General features: G+C 34.8%; 1 protein-coding gene and 2 long non-coding RNA genes across 6 annotated transcripts in view; 2 read left to right on the plus strand and 1 right to left on the minus strand.

Annotated features, from left to right (window-relative positions):
* Window positions 1–1,317: 1,317 nt before the first annotated feature.
* LOC102592165 (GDSL esterase/lipase 5-like) lies at window positions 1,318–3,126 on the plus strand. Its single transcript, XM_006339330.1, has 5 exons — window positions 1,318–1,579; window positions 1,652–1,773; window positions 1,933–2,160; window positions 2,246–2,351; window positions 2,891–3,126. The coding sequence occupies exons 1-5, from the start codon at window positions 1,318–1,320 to the stop codon at window positions 3,124–3,126; spliced, it is 954 nt and encodes a 317-aa protein (XP_006339392.1).
* Window positions 3,127–4,283: 1,157 nt separating this feature from the next.
* The window catches only part of LOC102580662 (uncharacterized), a 27,656-nt gene continuing 11,632 nt past the window's right edge, over window positions 4,284–20,307 (minus strand). The window contains exons 1-6 of one of the 4 annotated variants that reach the window (XR_001474029.1): window positions 19,185–19,783; window positions 18,182–18,471; window positions 17,969–18,095; window positions 12,713–12,990; window positions 12,521–12,624; window positions 4,284–4,932 (exon numbers count right to left, since the gene is read on the minus strand). This is a non-coding gene — a long non-coding RNA (uncharacterized lncRNA). Of the gene's footprint in view, window positions 4,933–12,520; window positions 12,625–12,712; window positions 12,991–17,968; window positions 18,096–18,181; window positions 18,472–19,179; window positions 19,784–20,307 lie in introns of those variants that run through there. The other 3 variants (XR_001474027.1, XR_001474030.1, XR_001474031.1) reach the window with 3 other exon arrangements.
* On the plus strand, window positions 9,516–11,326 carry LOC107061515 (uncharacterized). Its single transcript, XR_001474032.1, has 2 exons — window positions 9,516–10,870; window positions 11,024–11,326. It is a non-coding gene; the product is annotated as an uncharacterized lncRNA (long non-coding RNA).

Genomic DNA, 20,307 nt, shown 5'->3' on the forward strand with positions numbered 1-20,307 from the left:
TATTATTATTATTATTATTATTATCATCATTATTATTATTATTATCATTATCATTATTATTATCATTATTATCATTATCATTATAATTATTATCATCATTACTATAAAATTCTTTTTAAAAACAAAATAGTAAGTAATTGTTTTTTATATATAATAAATATCAATATATGTAGATAGATACTCTTTTGTTAATCAGTTTTTTATATTTAATTGTTTTTTTAAAACTGAAAATAAAAGTTAAAATTTTAAAATGTCGTGTTTTCAAGTAAGTGGGGGGGGGGGGGGTTGTATTTTTCATTTTTGTTTGCAGTTATTTATTTATTATTATTCAAACTAAAAATATGATAACCTCCCCAAAAAAAAAAGGAATCACATACCCTATTTTTTAGAACTGTTTTAAAATTACCTCGTTTAGTTGTAAAAATTATATTATTATTATAATATTATAGTAATAATAATAGAAATTATTATTAGTATTATTATTATTATTTTTAAAGTAATAGCAGTTTTTTTTTATGTACGTTTGTAATTTATTTTTTGTAGAATTTAAATTAATTTTAACAATTTATAAATTTTATTTTTTGTGGTGCTGACACGTGGCATTTTTCTTCTCTTATTATATATAGATAGATATTAATTTGATGTTTACTTTATTCGTTGTCATGAAATTAATATGTTACTTTAGTGTAATGACTCTTATTCTATCTTTTAAGATCAAACATATAAGATAATTCTAAAAATATCTAAGCATATTAAAATATGGTCTAATAATTACCTAATCTCTTTCTAAATTAGACTTAAACATTTTACCCACAAACAATTTTCAATTACAAAAGTACCTTTCCGTTCGATATTTCTCATCTGAATGTAATAGCAACTCTTTAATACATTGGATTCAAATCGAAAATTAGAAATAGTATTTGTTTTAACCTACATTATCAATTGTGATGGTTTTTTGTATCTACCAAAGTAACCAATAAAAATATAGTATAAATAGATTTAAAAGGTATATAATCTATTAATATTTTAAAAACAATTTTTGGTCACTCAATAGTGTTATTCCTATTTTTATAATAATAAAATAAACATAAATTAAGTAAATAATCAACTACCAATTTACCTAGGAAAGACTACATAAAGAATTATATTTAAAAAAATCTTGCCATTTTTAACCTAACATTTAATATAGGATCGATCAGGTTAAGATATCTGTAGATGTCCATATTAAAATTTTAATCATAAAAGAAAACAATATTTTTTTATATAAAAGTGAGACAAACTATCGAACTATCCCCATTATCATCACAAACAATTATAATGGCTTTCAGTGCCAACTTGTTTCATGTATGCTGTTTAATTTTCTTTGCATTTTTCTTTACCAATCCAATTAAATGTGTTGATGGTGAAGGACCTTTACCTGCCCTATTTGTGTTTGGTGATTCGATTTTAGATGTAGGAAATAATAATTATATCAACACTACTACTCAATTCCAAGCTAATTGGTCGCCTTATGGTGAAACGTTCTTCAAGTCTCCTACCGGTAGACCTTGTGATGGTCGCCTCATATCCGATTTTATTGGTAATGATACTAAAATATCGATATTTTTATTCTTCTCTTGTATTTGTAATTAATTTATTTTATTTTTTGAAGCGGAATTTGCTAACTTGTCATTAATTCCGGCATTTTTTGAAATTGGGACCGATAAATTTCTACATGGGGTGAACTTTGCTTCTAGTGGCTCAGGTTGTTTAGTAGAAACCAATCGCGGTATTGTAAGTAACTTTTATTTTTTTGAAAATCATTCTATTGAATATTAGATTATCTTTCGTATTATATTCTTTTCATTTTTGACATCTCTTTAATACATATAACTATTTTATCTATGAAAATGTTTAAATTTTCCGGATGAATGTAATAAAATTAATTTTCAGGTTATAGATCTCCAAACGCAGTTAACACATTTCAATGAAGTGGTTGAATTGTTGGTGAATAAGTTAGGGTCACAACAGTCTCAACAACTCCTGACTGATGCGGTATACATGTTTAGCACGGGAAGTAACGATTACGCTTTTCCTTACCTTACCAATCCTAAAAAGTTTCCGTTTCCTAAAGAACAATTTTCGGAGATGGTATTGGGTAATTTTACTGCTATTTTACAGGTAATTATTAATTTGTTAACTAGTATTAGCAACATTAATTAAATAAATTTGATTAACATTGTGTGAATGAATAATATTGTAACAGGCAATTTACAATAAAGGAGGAAGAAAATTTATCATATTTACATTGCCCCCTGAAGGTTGTTCCCCAGGTGGAAGGGCATTTAATGCTCAAATAGGAGGTAAAAGTGGTGAGTGCATGCAAGAATTGAGTGGACTACTAGAGATGCACAGCAATGCTCTTCCCAAAAGGCTCACACAATTACAACAAAATTTCAAAGGATTTAATTTTACATTATTTGATCTTTACAAACTCTTTACTCAAAGAATTGATAACCCTTCCAAATATGGTAAGTTTTATTTAATTATATTCACGACATTCAATATTGGCATAATACATAATCATGTCCTTTAACTTAGTTTTAACTTACATTTATACCCTCCAACTTTGGATGTGCACAGATAAGCAATTTAACTTGTATGAAATTGAACAACTAAACACATGCATCCTACGTGGCATAATACATGTAGGATGCCACATAGGATGCTACATAGGACGTATTACGCACATGTCTACTTGTTCAATTTTGTGCATGTTTAAGTGTCTGTTTGTACATCCAAAGTTGGAGGGCATAGATGCAAGCTGAAGTCAGGTTAAATGACACATTGATGTATTATGCGATAAATATTTATGTTTCACATGATCAATCATAAGGGTAATTTTGTGTAGGTTTTAATGTATCAATAGAAGCATGTTGTGGGACAGGTGCATTTAAAGGAATTAATAGTTGTGGAGGAAAGAGACAAGTAAAAGATTATGAGTTATGTAAAAATGTGACAGATTATGTGTTCTTTGATGCCAGCCATCCAACAGAAACAGCCAACCAGCAATTTGCTCAACTATTATGGAATGGGACGACTGATGTCATTGCACCTCACAATCTAAAATCTTTTTTCCAACTTTAGTATTGTAACTCAATATTAAATTTGGGTATGTAAAATATACTCAAATAAATAGAAGGCAAAATTCTTCTGCTTAACCTATACTATGTATGGGAGAAATTCATAAAAGTTTGTTGACTCTCTAGTTGCTATTTTGAAGTTTTGGGTTGACTCTCAAATTCCTTTTTAGAGTCATTGGGAAAAGAATATGTATGTGCTATTTTTATTTGATTTGTAATTAGCTAAGTTGGAAAATCGCAATCACCTTCTCATTTCTCCTTTTCCTATCTCCAATTAAATAAAAAGAAGATAAAAAAAATAAGATAAAAGGTTGGAAAATTGCTAAGTTCTCTGGCCACCTCATATTAAGAAATACTCCCTCCGTTTCATTTTACTTGACCCTTCTATAAAAAAATAGATTTTTTATTTTACTTATCCATTTTAACAAATTAAGAAAGTTTTATTACTTTTTCTCATACTAACCTTACTATTAAACAACTAAATAAAGTAATAGTAATCAAATTTAGATCTAATTTCAAAGTATCATAATAAGATAATTTAGTAAAAATACCTCTAATTAAAATTTTCTTAAGATGTGTTACAGATCAACCAAAGAAGATTGGGAAGAAGAAGATAACATACTAAATATGGAACTGGTTGGTAGAGAAGCAGGCTTGTCCCCAAAATCTCATGTCAAAGGAAACAAGAAAAACAAAAATGTGGGTAACACTGAGCCTACGCACTATAAGAAAATTACTGATTAATTGGGGATTTTTCTAGGGATAATATAGTAAAATTCGCATGTAATTCGACTACCTGCGAATTTTCTGGCAAAATGAAATCTGATGGAAAAACCTTCGTAGTAACTCTTACTTGCGAATTTATACAAGCCCTTGGTAATTTACCTGGGGAATTAAAATCCGCATGTGTTACTTGCAGATTTATCTGCGATAAGTATCGAAAAATTTTGCAAATTTTTTTATAAAAACAAAATTTCTTGCGAATTTTCGTAGAAATATTTCACAAGCAATTCCCCATGAAGATTCCCAAGTAAATCTGTAGGAGTTTGGAGATAATTTTTTGTGAAACAAAAGGAAATTTCTTGCGGATATATATATGAAAATATTGTTCAAGATAATTCCTATGAAAAGAAACCCGCAAGAACTAACAAAAAATACAACTCACATTATATTACTTTCATTCAACAAAAAACAGAATTCATAATTCATAATTCCTACAAAAAGAAACCCGCAAGATCAATAGTTTATGATTCTTAAATGGACAAAAACAAAATACAATTCAAATTTGAATCCTAAATAGTACTATCAACTATCTCAATCCTTATTATAGTCACTTTCATTCACGCTATCAGAGTCATGGACAAAACCACTGTCATTCATGCTATCAGAGTCATCACCACTTTCATCCTCATAAGCTTGATTGTCTTCTTGAGATGATTTGCACATTTGAAGATGATGCATTGTATACATGCTTCTTCAATAAGTCTAATTCCTTTCTCATCCTCTTATTTTTGTGACGATCTTTCTGCAATTGAGCATATAAGTCAACATTGGAAGCATTTACCTAAGCTTTAATCATCTCATCAATTTCTCTCGATAAAGCCGATGTTGATTATTTAGATGATGCCTTTACAGATCGACCCAGGGAGCCAAGACCTTTAACTTTTCCTTTTTTCTTTCCACCAACAGATTGCACTCAGATATCCATTTCTGTTAATTGAGAAGGTTGACCAGCTGAATTAGTTTCTCCTTCCACAGTTGATGCACTTTGAGAAGCTAATAGTTCTTGTTTCTTTCTTTCAAAATTATTCTGCATCAAAACAGGTTATTTGAGACAATGTTTAAAGGCAATTTTTTTTTTATAAGGGTAAGGTTGTATTCATCAGCATTAAGGACATGTTGGAGACCTCCAAAAGATTTACATCAATTTTCAATCTGCGACAAAACAACTACTAGATTACATATTTCCTATTAAATCTATAATTTGTGCATTCTGATCTATTCCTTCTTCTTTACACCAAAAATAAAAGGTTGTCATACACAACCGTTTAACCTTCTCAAAAGTATTAGCCTTGTTTTTGAAGCACCTACTGTTTCTCTTCTTTCATATGGACCACCATATGCATGATGGGATCATACTCCACCAATTTTTCTGAGTTTTACTCCCCCCCTTCTGATCCAGCAACTGAGTAAATCTGTTGTGGGTTCCGGCATAGTTCACTCTGTTTGTGTTAGGCCCAAATATAAGTTCCATAATAATGTTGTCACTCTGCAATGTAGGAACAAATGTCTATTAGTTTCCACAACTTCATTACATAGAGAGCACCAAGAAGCAAAGTTAAAGCCTCTATTCTTTAATCTTTCATGAGTGGAGCAACGTTTCCTTGCCACCAACCAGGAGAAACACTTCACCTTGGTTGGTACCTTGGTTTTCCATATCTGGTTCCATGGACCAATCTTACCACCTTGCAACTCTTTCACTTCCTTGATATATAATCTGTTAACTGATAGCACCCTATCGCTCATATGTCTCCATCTGAAGACTTCTGATAGAGTCTTCATCCATTGTTTTCCCTGTAAATCCATCCAATATTTGTAATAAATCAGTGACTCTCCCAATATCCCAATCATGAAGGAATCCTCTAAACACAATGTTCCATCCCTGTTGGGACTAAACATCAGCCACTGTCTCTTTAGGATTAATACTCATGAGGAGAAGGTCTGGAAACAAGACCATCAGTGAATTATTTCCAATCCAATTCTCCTTCCAAAATGAATTCTTGGTTCCAGATCCCACTTTATAGTCTATATTTATGATTAGATTGGGCCACAAACTTCTGATGGTTCTCCAAACTGAAACTCCATAGGCGTCGTTCACTAAAATGGTGTCCATAAAGCATGTGTTTCCCTGGTAAACCTCCATAGCCACTTTGAGAGAAGAAATGTATTTTGAATTCTCAGATTTCTGATTCCAAGTCTACCTGATTGCTTGTGAAGTTGTACAACTTGCCATTGAACTAAATGTCGGCCCTTTCCTTCTTTGTTTCCCAACCACAAAAGATCTCTTATTAGCTTGTTAAGCCTTTCCTCCACGTTAGCATGGATGGGAAACAGTGACATTACATTAGTAGGCAGTGAATCCAAAACAGAGTTTATCAAAGTAACTCTCCCTCCTAATGAGATGTATTGGGCTTTCTAGTTAGCTAATTTCTTTTCAGTCTTCTCAATGATGTCATCCCATATTTCTAACTCCTTGTGATTGTGTCCCAGCGGCATGCCTAAATAGGTCGTTGGAAGCTGCTCCACTCTGCACCCCAAAATAGTTGCCAAACTTTGTATTTGAGGAAACTCCTTAATGGGAAATATGCAGCTCTTCCTCAAATTTATTGATAGCCTAGAAATTGCCTAAAAAATCACCAAGGTCATCCTTATGAATGAAATCTGACTTGCCTTTTCTTCACAAAATATGATTGTGTCATCTGCATATAGTAGATGACATATCTGCATCTCCTCCGCTGAAAGATTGCCAATCGCGAATCCTCTTATCTAATGATTTTGAATAGCCACTTTCATCATGTTGTTAAAACCCTCCATGGATAAGATGAACAAGAAAGGAGAGAGTGGATCTCCCTATCTGAGTCCTCTTTCTGATGGAAAAAAACCTGCAGATTCTCCATTTACCAGAATGGAGAACCTAACGGTTTTATAGAAAAGCCAATCCACATCAACCATTTTCCCCCAAAACCCATATTCTCTAGAATTTTGAGCAGGAATTCCAAGTTTGCATGATCATATGCCTTCTCTATGTCCAATTTGCACATGATGCTAGGATCTTCCCCTTTAATTCTTGAGTCAACACATTCACTTGCTATCAAAGCTGCATCAATGATCTGTCTCCTTTTGATAAAGACCATTTGATGTTTATTGACTAGCTTGCTTATCACCTTTTTCAGTCTTTCTACTAAAAATTTGGCAATTATTTTGTAGATTACATTTATCAAACTAATAGGTCTGAAGTCTCTTAATTCAATAACTCTCACTTTCTTAGGGATTAGAGCTATATAGGTTGCATTCAAACTCTTTTAAAAACATGTTGATCATGGAACTGTTGCATTGTCTTCATGATATCTACTTTGATGATTTCCCATAAGCTCTGGTAGAAACTCATAAGGAAACCATATGGGCCCGGGGCCTTGTCACTAGCACACAACTTGAGTGCTTCTAGAACATCCTCTTCCTCAAACTGTCTCTGTAACCAAACTTTCTCTTCTTTATTCACTCTTTCATATCCCTGCAAGTTGAAACCTGGTCTCTATTGCTCTGGTTCCTTATAAAGCTTTTGATAAAAGCTTACAATCACATGCTTGATCTCTTCTGTTTCAGTGATAGTTACCCCTTCCACTTTTAGTTTTTCAATTATGTTATATCTTCTATGGGTTGTGGCAACTCTGTGGAAGTATTTGGTATTCTTATACCCTTGTTTCAACCATTGTACCCTTGACCTCTGTCTCCATGATACTTCCTCATTCCTAGACACTTCTGCAAACTCGTTTGTGAGATTGAATTTGTGAAGTATTTCATCCTCATTTAGTGGTATTTGTTCCTGGATTTCTTCAAGGTTGGCTATTTGATTCAGAATGTCTTCCTTTTTGTGCTTCCAGTTACCTCTGTTTTCAAACCCCCATTCTTTTAGTTTTCCTTTCACATCTTCAGCTTTGTGGACAACATATAAGAGGTTGTACCAGTGACTGAAAATGATGTCCACTATTCTATGACTTTCTCCTTGAAACCCTCCACTCTCATCCACCATTGTTCAAACTTGAAATATGTTTTCATTGGAGTCCATTCTCCACAATACAAGAGCAAGGTCTCTGTCTGATTTATGGAAACACTTCCTCCCATCGACTAGAATATAGCAATTTGTCTATTCTTGACGCCATTGTATGGTTTCCCCCCCTTCTCCAAGTAAAAGGTCATCCAAATAAAGGAGGATCAATTAATTCCATCTCATTAATCCAATCAGTGAACTCTGTCATTATCTCGGAAAGATTGTGATTGTCAGTTCTCTCATTAGGATACCTAGTGACATTGAAATCACCACATATAACCCATGTCCCATCAAAAGTATCTCTAATTGTTATTAGCTCCTCCCATAGTTCCCTTCTGATCACTATTGTTACAGTCATCATAGACATCACTTAGAAACCAAGAAAGATTTTGTTCTATGCCTATCAATTTACATGTAATCATTTGCCTTCCTACCCCTACCAGCTCCCCCTTCCAGTACCTCTTATCCCACATCACCGCTATCCCCCCACTTCTTCCCACAACATCTAAATGAAGTTCTCCCAACCACCTGCTATGCCACACTTCTTTTTATAAAGTAGCATCCCCTCCCATCAGTTTTGTCTCAAGAAAGACATAAACATTAGCTCCCCATTGCTTAGTTAAACCTTTAACCAAGCTCCTTTTATCCCTTCCCCCCATTCAACCCCCTCACATTCCAAGATATGATTTTTATCTTCATTTGAGCATCAATAGTGTTATTCTCCCCCTGCCTCTAGGTTCCCCATCCTTAAATTTACATGGAATTCAAGGTTCTTGAGTTCTCTAGGAATAGAACTCTGCTTGGTGTATTTATTGTTCGCCTCCTTCTTTTGATCTAATAGCCCACCTTTTTTTTTTATCTATCTTCATAAAAAGTTCAAAATCTATTTTATCACATCCTTCAAAGGTTGTGCCAAACATCCTGTTGAATTTTAGAACATTGGTTTGCACCCAGTTAGTAGCCTTGTCCTCGATCTCCTGTTCCGACAAAGGTTCTTCCATCCGAATTGGCATCGGCTCCTCATATATTGTAAGATTTCCTGCTGACAATTGACTTTGTTCTTTTCCAGTCCGATTTTCATGTGCATTTTCCATAGAGAGGGTTAGGTCATTTTCCTCTCTTCTTCATTCACTCTGCATGTTAATTTCCTTCTGTTCACCCAGATAGTAGCCTTATCCTTGATCTCCTGTTTCGACAAAGGTTCTTTCATCCGAATTGGCACCGGCTCCTCATATACTGTAAGATGTCCTGCTGACAATTGACTTTGTTCTTTTCCAGTTCGGTTTTCATGTGCATCTTCGATAGAAAGGGTTAGGTCATTTTCTTCTTTTCTTCCTTCACTCTGCATGTTAATTTCCTTCTGTTCGTCCCTTGAATTCTAGCTTCCATGTATTTTCTTGATCTTCATTCTCATAACATACTCCAACTCTGTGTTATTGAGAGAATTTGGATAAAAAAGAGTGTATTCTTGACTTATTTGAGGGAATTTTAAAATAGGACCATCACTTTTCCCTTTAATGCAATTTGGGATATCAGAGGTTTGGGTTTTAATAGGCCCACAACAATTCCCTCAAAATTTCTTTCCTATAAATTTTTTGTGACTGTCTGGGTCCACTCCATGCACATGTGTTGACACATTTCCTTCAAGGGTCATGTGGCTCCCACTAGTAAAAGTGCCACAGTCCTTGCTAAGGACCACTGGAAAATCTTTTGAAAAAGATTTCCCTATTCTGTCATGTCTCTATCAACTGTAGATTAGGGTTTTCTATAGCCTTTCCTTTCTCACTCCTCATATTGCTCCCTCGATTATTAAGATCTCCAATTTGTTTCATCACTTTATCATTCCAAAGCTGCAATGGGATACCTAGGATATGCATCCAGAACCACTCGAAGTTAGTTTCTGGAAAAGCTCATGCCGTTGGTGTCCACCATTCTAAAAGCAGAAGGTGATTTTTCCGACCCCACTTGCTTTGCATCTATTCTCGATTGAAACTCAAATAGGATCTGAGTTCCATTCATGTCATAGATCTGCAGATTGTGGATGCCCATCCATGAATTTTCCACCCAGCTCCTAACCTCACTTCTAGTGGGTATCTCGACGCATTCTTGGAATCTTCCCGCCAAACACCTACTAAGGGGTCCTTTTTCTCCTTCATAGAAAGCCGCCAAAGTCAAGCCCTGTTCTCCAGCCCTCCATTTGTTTTTTTGTATTATTTCTTTATAACTATCCTTTCCCCTAAGTCCCATAGAAGTGAGACCTCATTGCTCTGTAATAGAGACTTGTACTCTTGCCTTTTGATTTATGAATTTGTCTAACTTTAAGACAAGTCCCCCCATCCTTCATTGAATGAGTTTTCAGGTAAAATAATTATTGTTCCTGGCCATTTACTGAGACAACAGAGATATACTTTCCATATTTATTGAACTTTAAGGTACAGTAAGTGCTGGTAGTTGCATCTTTTCATTTCCAAGTCTTAAATGATTTCCCTTTAATGGATGAAACATCTTTGAGCCTATTGCATAACCATAGGAGTGCAACCCTGCTAAGCTTCATCCTTTTCATGTGAAGCCTTGCACTCTCCACCCATTCGTACCAAAAATTTGTGGTTGATCTAGTTTCAGTCAGGTCATATGATTTCCCCCCTAATCTGAAGTATATTCTTTTGTCCATGTGGATTAGATGGATGAAAAAAAAGATTGGAAAAGGGAAGGAAAACAAAAAGAAAGTTTTCGGCAGAGGAAGTCCATCGAAAAAGGGTGCCTAAGCCCAAAAGGGTCCTTAGGTGAGACTCTTGGTATCCGTGCCTGAGAGAATTTCTAGGCATTCCAGGGGCAAGAAGAGTTTATGAATGAGGTTGTGTCTTGCGGTAGATATTGAAATCTGGAGCTTAAAGATAAAAGTAATATGATGATAACTCATGTATGTAGACTGTAATGCAACCATCATATATTAGAATCTATTTATGTCCTAGATATATGAAAATATCTTATACTAAAAAAGAACAAATTTTTCTTTTCATTCAACAAAACAAGTTCAATGACCGTTTCGTCATACTCTATTTGCTTATTATAGGATGCTTGTGCAGTACACAATCTGCAAATAACAGCTGGACTCACACAAATGAACAACCAAAGACCAAGTTAAGGCACTTTACTTTGTTGAATGATGGAGCACAAGCTGCAATCAGTGAACCACAATCAGTGAAGTTGAGTGCACTGTCTGACCAGACTAAATCTCATGTATTATAGAAAAATCTTTATCAAATTTGTAGTTTCCTGTAATTTTTGAATTTTTCTTCCTCTACTTGTTGGCATTTGAAAATAGGAATGATTTCAAGGGATGACTTGTTATCCATACCACATGCTTTGCATTCTCCATCCTTTTCATTTTCTATGAGAGACTTTTTTTAAAATCAAATCATGGAGAATGAATAATCACCAAGCTATTAATATGTGTTAGCATGTTGCCAACGACAATTACTTTTCAAGTACTAAATGGATCAGTTTCATACAACTTTTCTGCAACTTGAATGTGGGAGCATAGCTGGGTGGGTAGCTGGCTCCACTGTGACAGTGTGATTAGTACCATTGTTCCAATATCACTTAATATTGTCTAGCAAGATGAGAAGGTAGAATGGGACATACAAATTTAACTATCAGATTCTTTACATCCTATTCAGAGTGAGTTACTATGGCTTTACATGGAAAGGTATACTAAAAATTCAGAAGTTTTTCCTGTACCTGTCAAAAAAGCAACACCATGCTATGAAGCAACTAGAAGTGACATCTATTATCAGGGTTTGTCAATTAATTTGCAGTCTAGAAACTTATATCAACATTATCTCTTTATTGTTTCCTAATTTAGTTCACCATCAATAATATCTGGAGAATGGTGTCTGCTAGTATTTTATGGTGTATTTGGATAAAAAGAAATCATAGATGTTTTGACGGTATCCCTACTCCTAATCACTCCTTGAGGGCTATATATCTTATGAATCTTTTTAGCTAGTGTAAATTCTCTTCTATAAATAACATGAACTATCTTTGGATTCTGTAAGTTCCCTAATCCTAGACTAAATCTCATGTATTGTAGCTAACAGAATCATTTTGTAACTTAAGTAAACAAATTCAAGAAAATGACTCAAAATTGAAAATTTACTGAAAATTGACGAACTATCATGAATATCCAGCCTTGATGCCTAACAGTTGAAGTTGACCATCAACAGTATGTAAATTCACTTTACAGGAACCTTACAAAATTACCGGAAAAGCAACTCTCTCTAGATGGCCAGTGATATTATATACTTTCTTAAAAAGTAGGGGAAAAAAACATTCAAGAATATATTTATTGAAGTTGTCAAGGGAAAAAACAATTTCATTTCACAATTCATAGCCATTGCAGGGTTTCATAGATTTATGCATATTGTTATAATTGTACAACCATATTCCTGATATACTCATACACCAACTTGAATTTCCAGTACCATAAAAGATGAGCTCCAACAATAAGATAGCAAAATCAGGAATAAATTATTTAATCTACAAAAGAATAGAGCGAATGAATACTTACATAAGCAGTTCAGCTTTCTCATTTAACCAACTTTTATCACTTTTCTTGCGATGAGTTTGAAAATAAAATTCTGAAATTGATGGATCTTTTTCAGTAGATTCTTTCTATAATGAAGGAAGATATTTGTGTTATCAACGTTGAATATGATGTTATTTTCTTAAAAGAAATATATCTGAAAAAATTTATGATTACCATTCTCTTATAGATCACTTGATGAGGTATACAACCACCTGTATGAAGTGATGCACCAGCATTTAAATCACAATTTTTTTTTGTTTGGACTTTATCTTGAATGAAGGAGACTCCCAGTGCCTCTGCATCTCCTTGAATACTGCATCCCTCATTCAATGTGGCTTCAGAGGCAAGTTTTTCCTAACATCTTGAAAAAATTGTGCCATCCTTGCAGATGCCTTTTTCTCAAAATTACGTCGTATAACATCAGTATAGTGAGGGAGCCATTTGAATTTCTTCTGCATATAGCAAATAAAAACTGCATTAGTTATACAATCTCACACCACCTATTTAAAAAAATGATATCCCTTTTCCAACAAGCACATTTATTTGATGCGGTAAATGATCCTTTTAGTAGCCTCTCTGGCTCACATCACATTAACTTCGACTACAAATTATTTTACGTAATGTGAAGCTAGTTCCTTTTTATTTCAATCTAATTTCTTGGATCATCTACTTAGTCAATTAATTATTTATCTATATTTACCGAAAGACATTAGTAATTGGTAAAACATCAACTAGACTCTACACCCTTCATCCTAAAGTCTCATATCACATTGATGCTTACGATGCTTGTGTCAATAGTATCAATTTATAAAGGTTTACCTATTGAATAAGATACAAGTTATTCTCTCCAATTCTTTGCACATGGTATCAGAGCATAACCGGAATTGTGAGACTTAAAGTGGTGGTTCTCAAGACTCACCACTAGTGGTGGCTGGAATTAGCCGATGCTATATTTCTGGTTCATGTGACTTCACCACTGGTGGTCTGTCTTACTGATTTGGATTTGCCTTAAGATTCCCAATTGATTTATGGTGGTTTTCTTATAATTGGACCACGTTTTAAAGATTTAACATCAAGATCCAGGTTCTGCAATCTTTCTTTTGGTGATACTTTAGTTTGAATTCCTTTCTCTATTACTGTTTGATCTGTTTTAAGCCAGACTACTGTCTGATCTTTGCTGCTGCTGGTTCAAATTTCCTCTTTGTTGCTTGATTGGTTTTCTGTTCGGAGCCTTTGGCTATTCATATTTTAGTTTCTTGTTACTCTGTGAACTGATGGGTATTCAAACCATCTGAACTTTGTTTTGGGTTATTTGGTTTTCTTTAGTTTTCTCTACTTGAGTTGAGCCATTTTGTGAAGTTGACTATTCTCTTGTTAAAACCTTTATAGTGGGAGTTTTGGTGATTTCTTTGTTAATTTGCGTTGATATTGTGAGAGTGAATGATAATAAGGGAGAAGAATGGAAGAGTTCAGATAAGCATAATAGTAAGGTTGATGTTGTTCATTGGCCATCATCGGATAAAACCGTTTTGGTTTCATCAGAAGATTATGCTAGATTCACCCCGTATCAGAAATCTTCTTCAGTTACTACTTTTGTCAAGTTAGGGAAAGCGTGCCTTATTACCTCTTCAAATAAATGGGTGATTGATTCAGGCGCCACAAATCACATGACATGTAACCCTAATACTTTTTCTAACTTCCAGCCACACAAAGCACCATCTCCAATTATTATAGCGGATGGATCAACTTGTACCAGTGTTGGATCTGGAACTGTTTAACCAACCTCATTTATTACCCTGCCATCTAGCTTAAGTCTCCCAAAATTGGCATTTAATTTGATTTGTGTTAGTAAACTTACGAGAGACCTTAACTGTTATATCTCGTTATTTCCTGATTATTGTATGTTTCATGACATTAGAACAAATGAAGTTATTGTTAAAGTACATGTATCTAATGATCTCTACATACTTTATGAATGGGAACCTCGTTTTGTTGCATACTCATGTGTTATTTCTCCATTTGAAACACATTGTCGATTGGGACATCCTTCATAACTTTTGTTGAAGAAGCTTTGTCCCGAGTTTCAAAACATTTCTTCATTCGATTGTGAAACATGTCGATTTGTTAAACACCATCGCACCTTGTTAGGTCCAAGTGTTAATAAGCGAGTAGAGTCAGCTTTTGAGTTAGTTCATTCTGATGTTTGGGGACCACGTCCTGTTGTTTCCAAAACTGGACATAAATATTTTGTTACTTTTGTGGATGATTTTTCTAGAATGACGTGGATATACTTTATAAATAATAGATCTGAAGTGTTTTCCCATTTTTGTGCATTTTCTGTTGAAGTTAATACTCAATTTAATACTATCGTGCGCATATTAAGGAGTGATAATGCTAAAGAATACATGTCAAAATCATTTCAGTCGTATATGAGGCAACATGAGATTCTCCACCAGTCATCTTGTGTTGATACTCCTTCTCAGAATGGAGTTGCTGAAAGAAAAAACAGGCATCTACTTGAGACAGCTCAAGCATTATTATTTCAAACAAAGGTTCCTAAACAATTTTGGGTCGATGCAATCTCTTCAGCTTGTTTCCTGATTAATCACATGCCATCTACTGTGCTTGTAGGTAATGTACCCTATAACATTATTTTTCCAAATAAGTCCCTATTTTCGGTGGAACCTAAGGTATTTGGAAGAACTTGTTATGTTAGAGATGTTCGACCATCAGTTACGAAGTTGGATCCTAAGGCCTTGAAGTTTGTTTTCTTGGGATATTCTCGCCTTCAGAAAGGATATCGTTGTTACTCTACTGAACTTGGAAAATATTTAGTATCAACTGATGTAGCCTTTTCGGAGGCTACACCATTCTTCTATGCACCTCCCATTTCTCCGAGTCAAGGGAGAAAGATGAGTGGTTAGTGTACCAAGTTTCCAGGGTCATACCAGAACAATCAAATGATATTTCTCATACATCGTCTAATTCTTCAATTGAGCACCAATCTACTATTGTGCCTTCAACGCCAGTTCCATCAGCTCCAACAAGACCGCCCATTGTTCAGGTTTACTCTAGGAGGCGGAAGACTAATGATACCTATGATGCACCAACTCATTCGTCATCAGATCCTCCTCCAAGTGATCCTACATAAAATATTGTCCTTCATATTGCTCTTTGCAAAGGTACATGCACTTGCAAATCCATATATTCCATTGGTAATATTGTTTCCTACGGTCAGTTATCTCCCGCATCTAGATCTTTGATTGTATCTCTAGACTTTATTTTTGTACCCAAAACTGTTAAGGAAGCTTTGAATCATCCTGGATGGTCTAAAGCAATGCTTGAGGAAATATGTGCCTTAGAGGAAAATCACTCATGGTATCCGGTAGACTTACCTAGTGGAAAGAAAGCAGTGGGTATTCACAGTCAAAGTTAATTCAGATGGCTCTGTGACAAGACTTGTGGTCAAAGGGTATGCTCAGACTTTTGGGGTGGATTATTCAGACACCTTCTCTCCGGTTGCCAAACTCACATCTGTCCACTTATTCATTTCTCTAGCTGCTTCTGAGAATTGGCCGTTACATCAGTTGGATATTAAGAATGCGTTCCTTCATGGTGATCTCCATGAAGAAGTTTATATGGAGCAACCACATGGTTTTGTTTCTCAGGGGGAGTATGAAAATGTTTGTCACTTGAAGAAGTCCTTGTATGACTTGAAGCAAAGTCCTCGAGCTTGGTTTGGAAAATTTAGCGAGGTAGTTCAGGAGTTCGGATTGAAAAAGAGCAAATGTGATCATTCAGTCTTTTATAGGAAATCTGCTATTGGAACTATTCTCCTTGTTGTATATATCGATGACATTGTCATTACTGGAAGTGATTTTCCTGGTATATCTTCTCTCAAGTCTTTCAAACATACTAAGTTTTATAGAAAAGACTTGGGACAACTTAAATACTTCTTGGGAATAGAAGTATCTAGAAGCAAGAACGGTATTTTTCTATGTCAGAGAAAGTATATTCTTGACCTACTAGCAAAAACTGGAAAGTTGGCTGCCAAGCCTTGCAATACTCTAATGGTTTCTAATATGCATCTTATGAAATATGATGACTATCCATTTGAAGATCCAGAACGGTACAGAAAGTCTTTGGGAAATTAAATTATCTCATTATTACTCGTCCAGATATCGCCTTTGCAGTAAGTTTGGTTATTCAGTTCATGTCCACACCCGCAGACAGACATTAGGCAACTTTAGAACAAATCTTATGTTATTTAAAAAGATCCCCTGGACTTGGTATATTGTATAGCAATCATGGACACTATCACATTAAGTGTTTCGCAGATACAGATTGGGCTGGATCCAAGATTGATCGAAGATCTACTACTGGTTATTGTGTTTTTGTTGGTGGAAACTTGGTGTCATGGAAAAGTAAGAAACAAAACGTTGTATCTCGGTCTAGTGCAAAATTTGAGTATAGAGCAATGACACATTCTACATGTGAAATCATGTGGATACATCATCTTTTAACAAGAATTGGATTGAAGCATTCTACTTCATCAAAACTTAGGTGTGATAATCAAGATGCGTTTCATATTGCTTCAAATCTGGTATATCATGAAAGAACGAAACTTATTGAGGTTGATTGTCATTTTATTCGTGAGAAGATTCAGGAAAACTTGATATTTGCGGGTTACGTGAAGACAAAAGTACAAGTAGTTGATTTGTTCATGAAGGCATTGCATGGAGCTCGGGTAAATTACCTTTGTAACAAGTTGCGCATGATCAATATACATGCTCCAGCTTGAGGGGGAGTGTTACAGAATGTATATAGATCTCTTTCTTGATATTGTACAAAGATATAGATAAATAGCATATCTTTAGGATTTCCTCTTTATTTCTGTCCTTAGTAAGCTTCTAATATTATTGTATTTATACAGGTTCACCTATTGAATAAGATACAAGTTATTCTCTCCAATTCCTTGCACAGAATCCAACGTCACCAACGATTGTACATAATCTGAAGAGGAAGAAGAAATCTTTGAACAAGACACAAGATCACATACAAATGTATGGGTGATTAACAAAAGATTTAAACACATACGCTACATAAGAAACTAGAGGAAAAAGTGATTGCCTCTAGAACATTAACCATTAACCGAACTAAGACTTAACAGCTAGCCCCAAAAACATACCAAAAATGAAAACTAAACCTAACTAGATATGTCGAGAAGTTAAAACCTTAATGTCCATGAAAGTGAAACTCAACAACCCAATGAGCAAGATGAAGAATTAAATAAGAGAAGCAAGAGCTAAAATGAACCAAACAAAAGATCCTAACGAGATTGACAGGAAATTAGTGAAGGCAATAAGCAATAACTCAGGTTAACATCGAAATCATATGACTTGATGTATCATATGTGTATAGTGTCCTTACCTTGAGTTCCTCAAACCACATATCATGAGTAGATTCTGGAAACTTCTTTCATAAGGGTCTAGCCAATTCAAATTTACTACGAATCCAACTAGCAATGCCTTCAATAACTATCTTGTGAGGAACAAACCTATATAAAATATAGTAGTCATCAAACATATAAACAGATAAACAATTCAGCTAAGCAAATGTATTATTAAAAGTTAGTCTTATTACCCATCCTCTTAAGGTACAATCCAGATTTGATGGTCATTGTCCCCATTGCCAACTGTACTAGATGAGGTGACTGGAGTCCTATTGGTTACCCATCATTACCCATCCTCTTTGGATACAACCCAAGGCTTGATTTGAGTGTCTTTCGAAAATAGCATCTCTACCTCCATGAGGTAGTGGTAAGGTCTTGCGTACACTCTACCCTCCCCAGACCCATCTTTGTGGAATTTCACTAGATATGTTGTTGTTGTTGAATTCAAGCAAACTCATAACTTTAAGGCTAGATGATCTATCTACGAATCCAACATACAAACGAAAATATCTTGTCTTAGTACACTAGGCGATACAGGACCATAATGTTGGTTGTATTGGAATGAATGTAGACTGTCATTATAAAAAAGTGCTATCTAAATTCAACTCATTATCCTCCTTATATAAACTAAACAATTCAAGGAGCACTGAGTCAATTGATTTTCTTGACAAATTTAAGTCAGCACAACATGTTATTCATATGGATTAGAGATAATCGTCTATACTTTGCAGGCTATGTTCTCTTGGTTGTTTCCTACAAAATAGTGTTGAGTCCACACATGCTTAGCAATGGAACAACACAAGTAGACACTGGTTGGTTTTGCTCTTCTTTGACCCGAAACATAGCATGATTTATGACCTTTTTATCGATAAATGAAACTCTAAAAATATTCCAATCATTTTTTCATTAAAAAAGTACAAGATCTAAAACACAACATCTCACATTCACTTATTAAAACAGAAACTCACATCAACTAAGAAAAATTTGAAGATGCGAACAAATTGAAGAGATTCCAGAACAACATGACAAGAACCTAAGAAGAAATACAACTAATGAAAAATAAAAAAGGAGCTAAACTTAACACTGCAACAATCATTGACCAATTATTTCAGCGAGATATTTGATTTGCAAAAAAATTCACTTGATTTTCATCCAAACTAAATCAGTAAACGGAAATTTACAGATTAACCTTACAGAGCTTGAAATTTGTAGATTAACCTTGATTTTTTGGGTAGATTGGCAGGCAAATCTTCTTGATCTGTAGTCCTTTACTTCCGAAAAATCCGTTTGGAGAGAAGCATGAGGTCTGCTTGGAGAGTTTTAAGATGAGCTTGGAACTTGGAGCTACACCAATTGGAGCTTTGGAAAATTAGATTGTTTCCACCATCGCTTTTGCATGTGAGTTTTAGAGAGAAGCTTCTAGCTTAGTGGGTTTGAGTAAAGTGAGTTAGAGAGAAGGAAAAGAGAGTTAGAATAATTGGTCTTACAATTACTTTCCAATTCCTAAAGTTTTGATTGAGTTTTTAATTGGTCTATTAGCCAAGAAAATTATGAGTGTAAAAGAATCCAACCATCTAAAAGATAATTGGTCTAATAATTCCTAAATCCTCAATTATTTCTCAAGGTAATCAAATGCCTAGGTAAATCCCCAAAAATAATTTTTCAGACAATCAGGAATTTTCCTACAGATTAAAAAGGATTTTTTAAAAAACAATTGGGCCATCTACGTAGGGATTTACCTAGAGATATTGTGTAACACCCCGTATTCGAAACAGACCAAAATGCAGATTTTGAGAAGTTGCAGGTGCAACCTATGGTTACCATCCATGGACCGTAGGTCAGACCATGACCCGTGCTGGTGGTCCGTGGTTCAACACTGAAACCCCTCCCAGACCCAGCTCAGAAAATTGGCTAAGTCCCAACTCACGGATAGACCCAGGGTCCGTAGATCAGACCACGGTCCGTGGTCTGTGTCCGTGGATCGAGACTTCCCTTACCCAACCTTTGACACAAACTACGGTCGACCAGCACGGACCATCATTTGATCCATGGTTCATAGGTCTGACCGTAGATGAGGGTCAGCAGCCAGTTAGCTGAAAATTATTGATGGGTCAACTTCAGATGGTCATAAATTTTAGCACAAAAGGAATTTTGTGTCCCATGACCTATGATATGATAGATAATTTAATTATATTTCCAACGCCACCGAGTTTTCTTAATTCCGACGTCCCAGTAAAAAGTTATGATCATTTTAGTGAAGCCCTGTCGAGCAGACTCGACCTACGGACCCAATCGACGGACCGTCGATTGATTGACG

This window comes from Solanum tuberosum, unplaced genomic scaffold (genome assembly GCF_000226075.1).
Source record: "Solanum tuberosum cultivar DM 1-3 516 R44 unplaced genomic scaffold, SolTub_3.0 scf00009, whole genome shotgun sequence".
Lineage (NCBI taxonomy): Eukaryota > Viridiplantae > Streptophyta > Magnoliopsida > Solanales > Solanaceae > Solanum > Solanum tuberosum.

Excerpts from the sequence above, each read along its gene's own strand:
- LOC102592165 (XM_006339330.1), top strand. The coding sequence starts at position 1,318 with ATGGCTTTCAGTGCCAACTTGTTTCATGTATGCTGTTTAATTTTCTTT. Across the intron at positions 1,774-1,932 it reads TAGAAACCAATCGCGGTATT|GTTATAGATCTCCAAACGCA; the intron begins GTAAGTAACTTT and ends ATTAATTTTCAG. Across the intron at positions 2,352-2,890 it reads TCAAATAGGAGGTAAAAGTG|GTTTTAATGTATCAATAGAA; the intron begins GTGAGTGCATGC and ends AATTTTGTGTAG.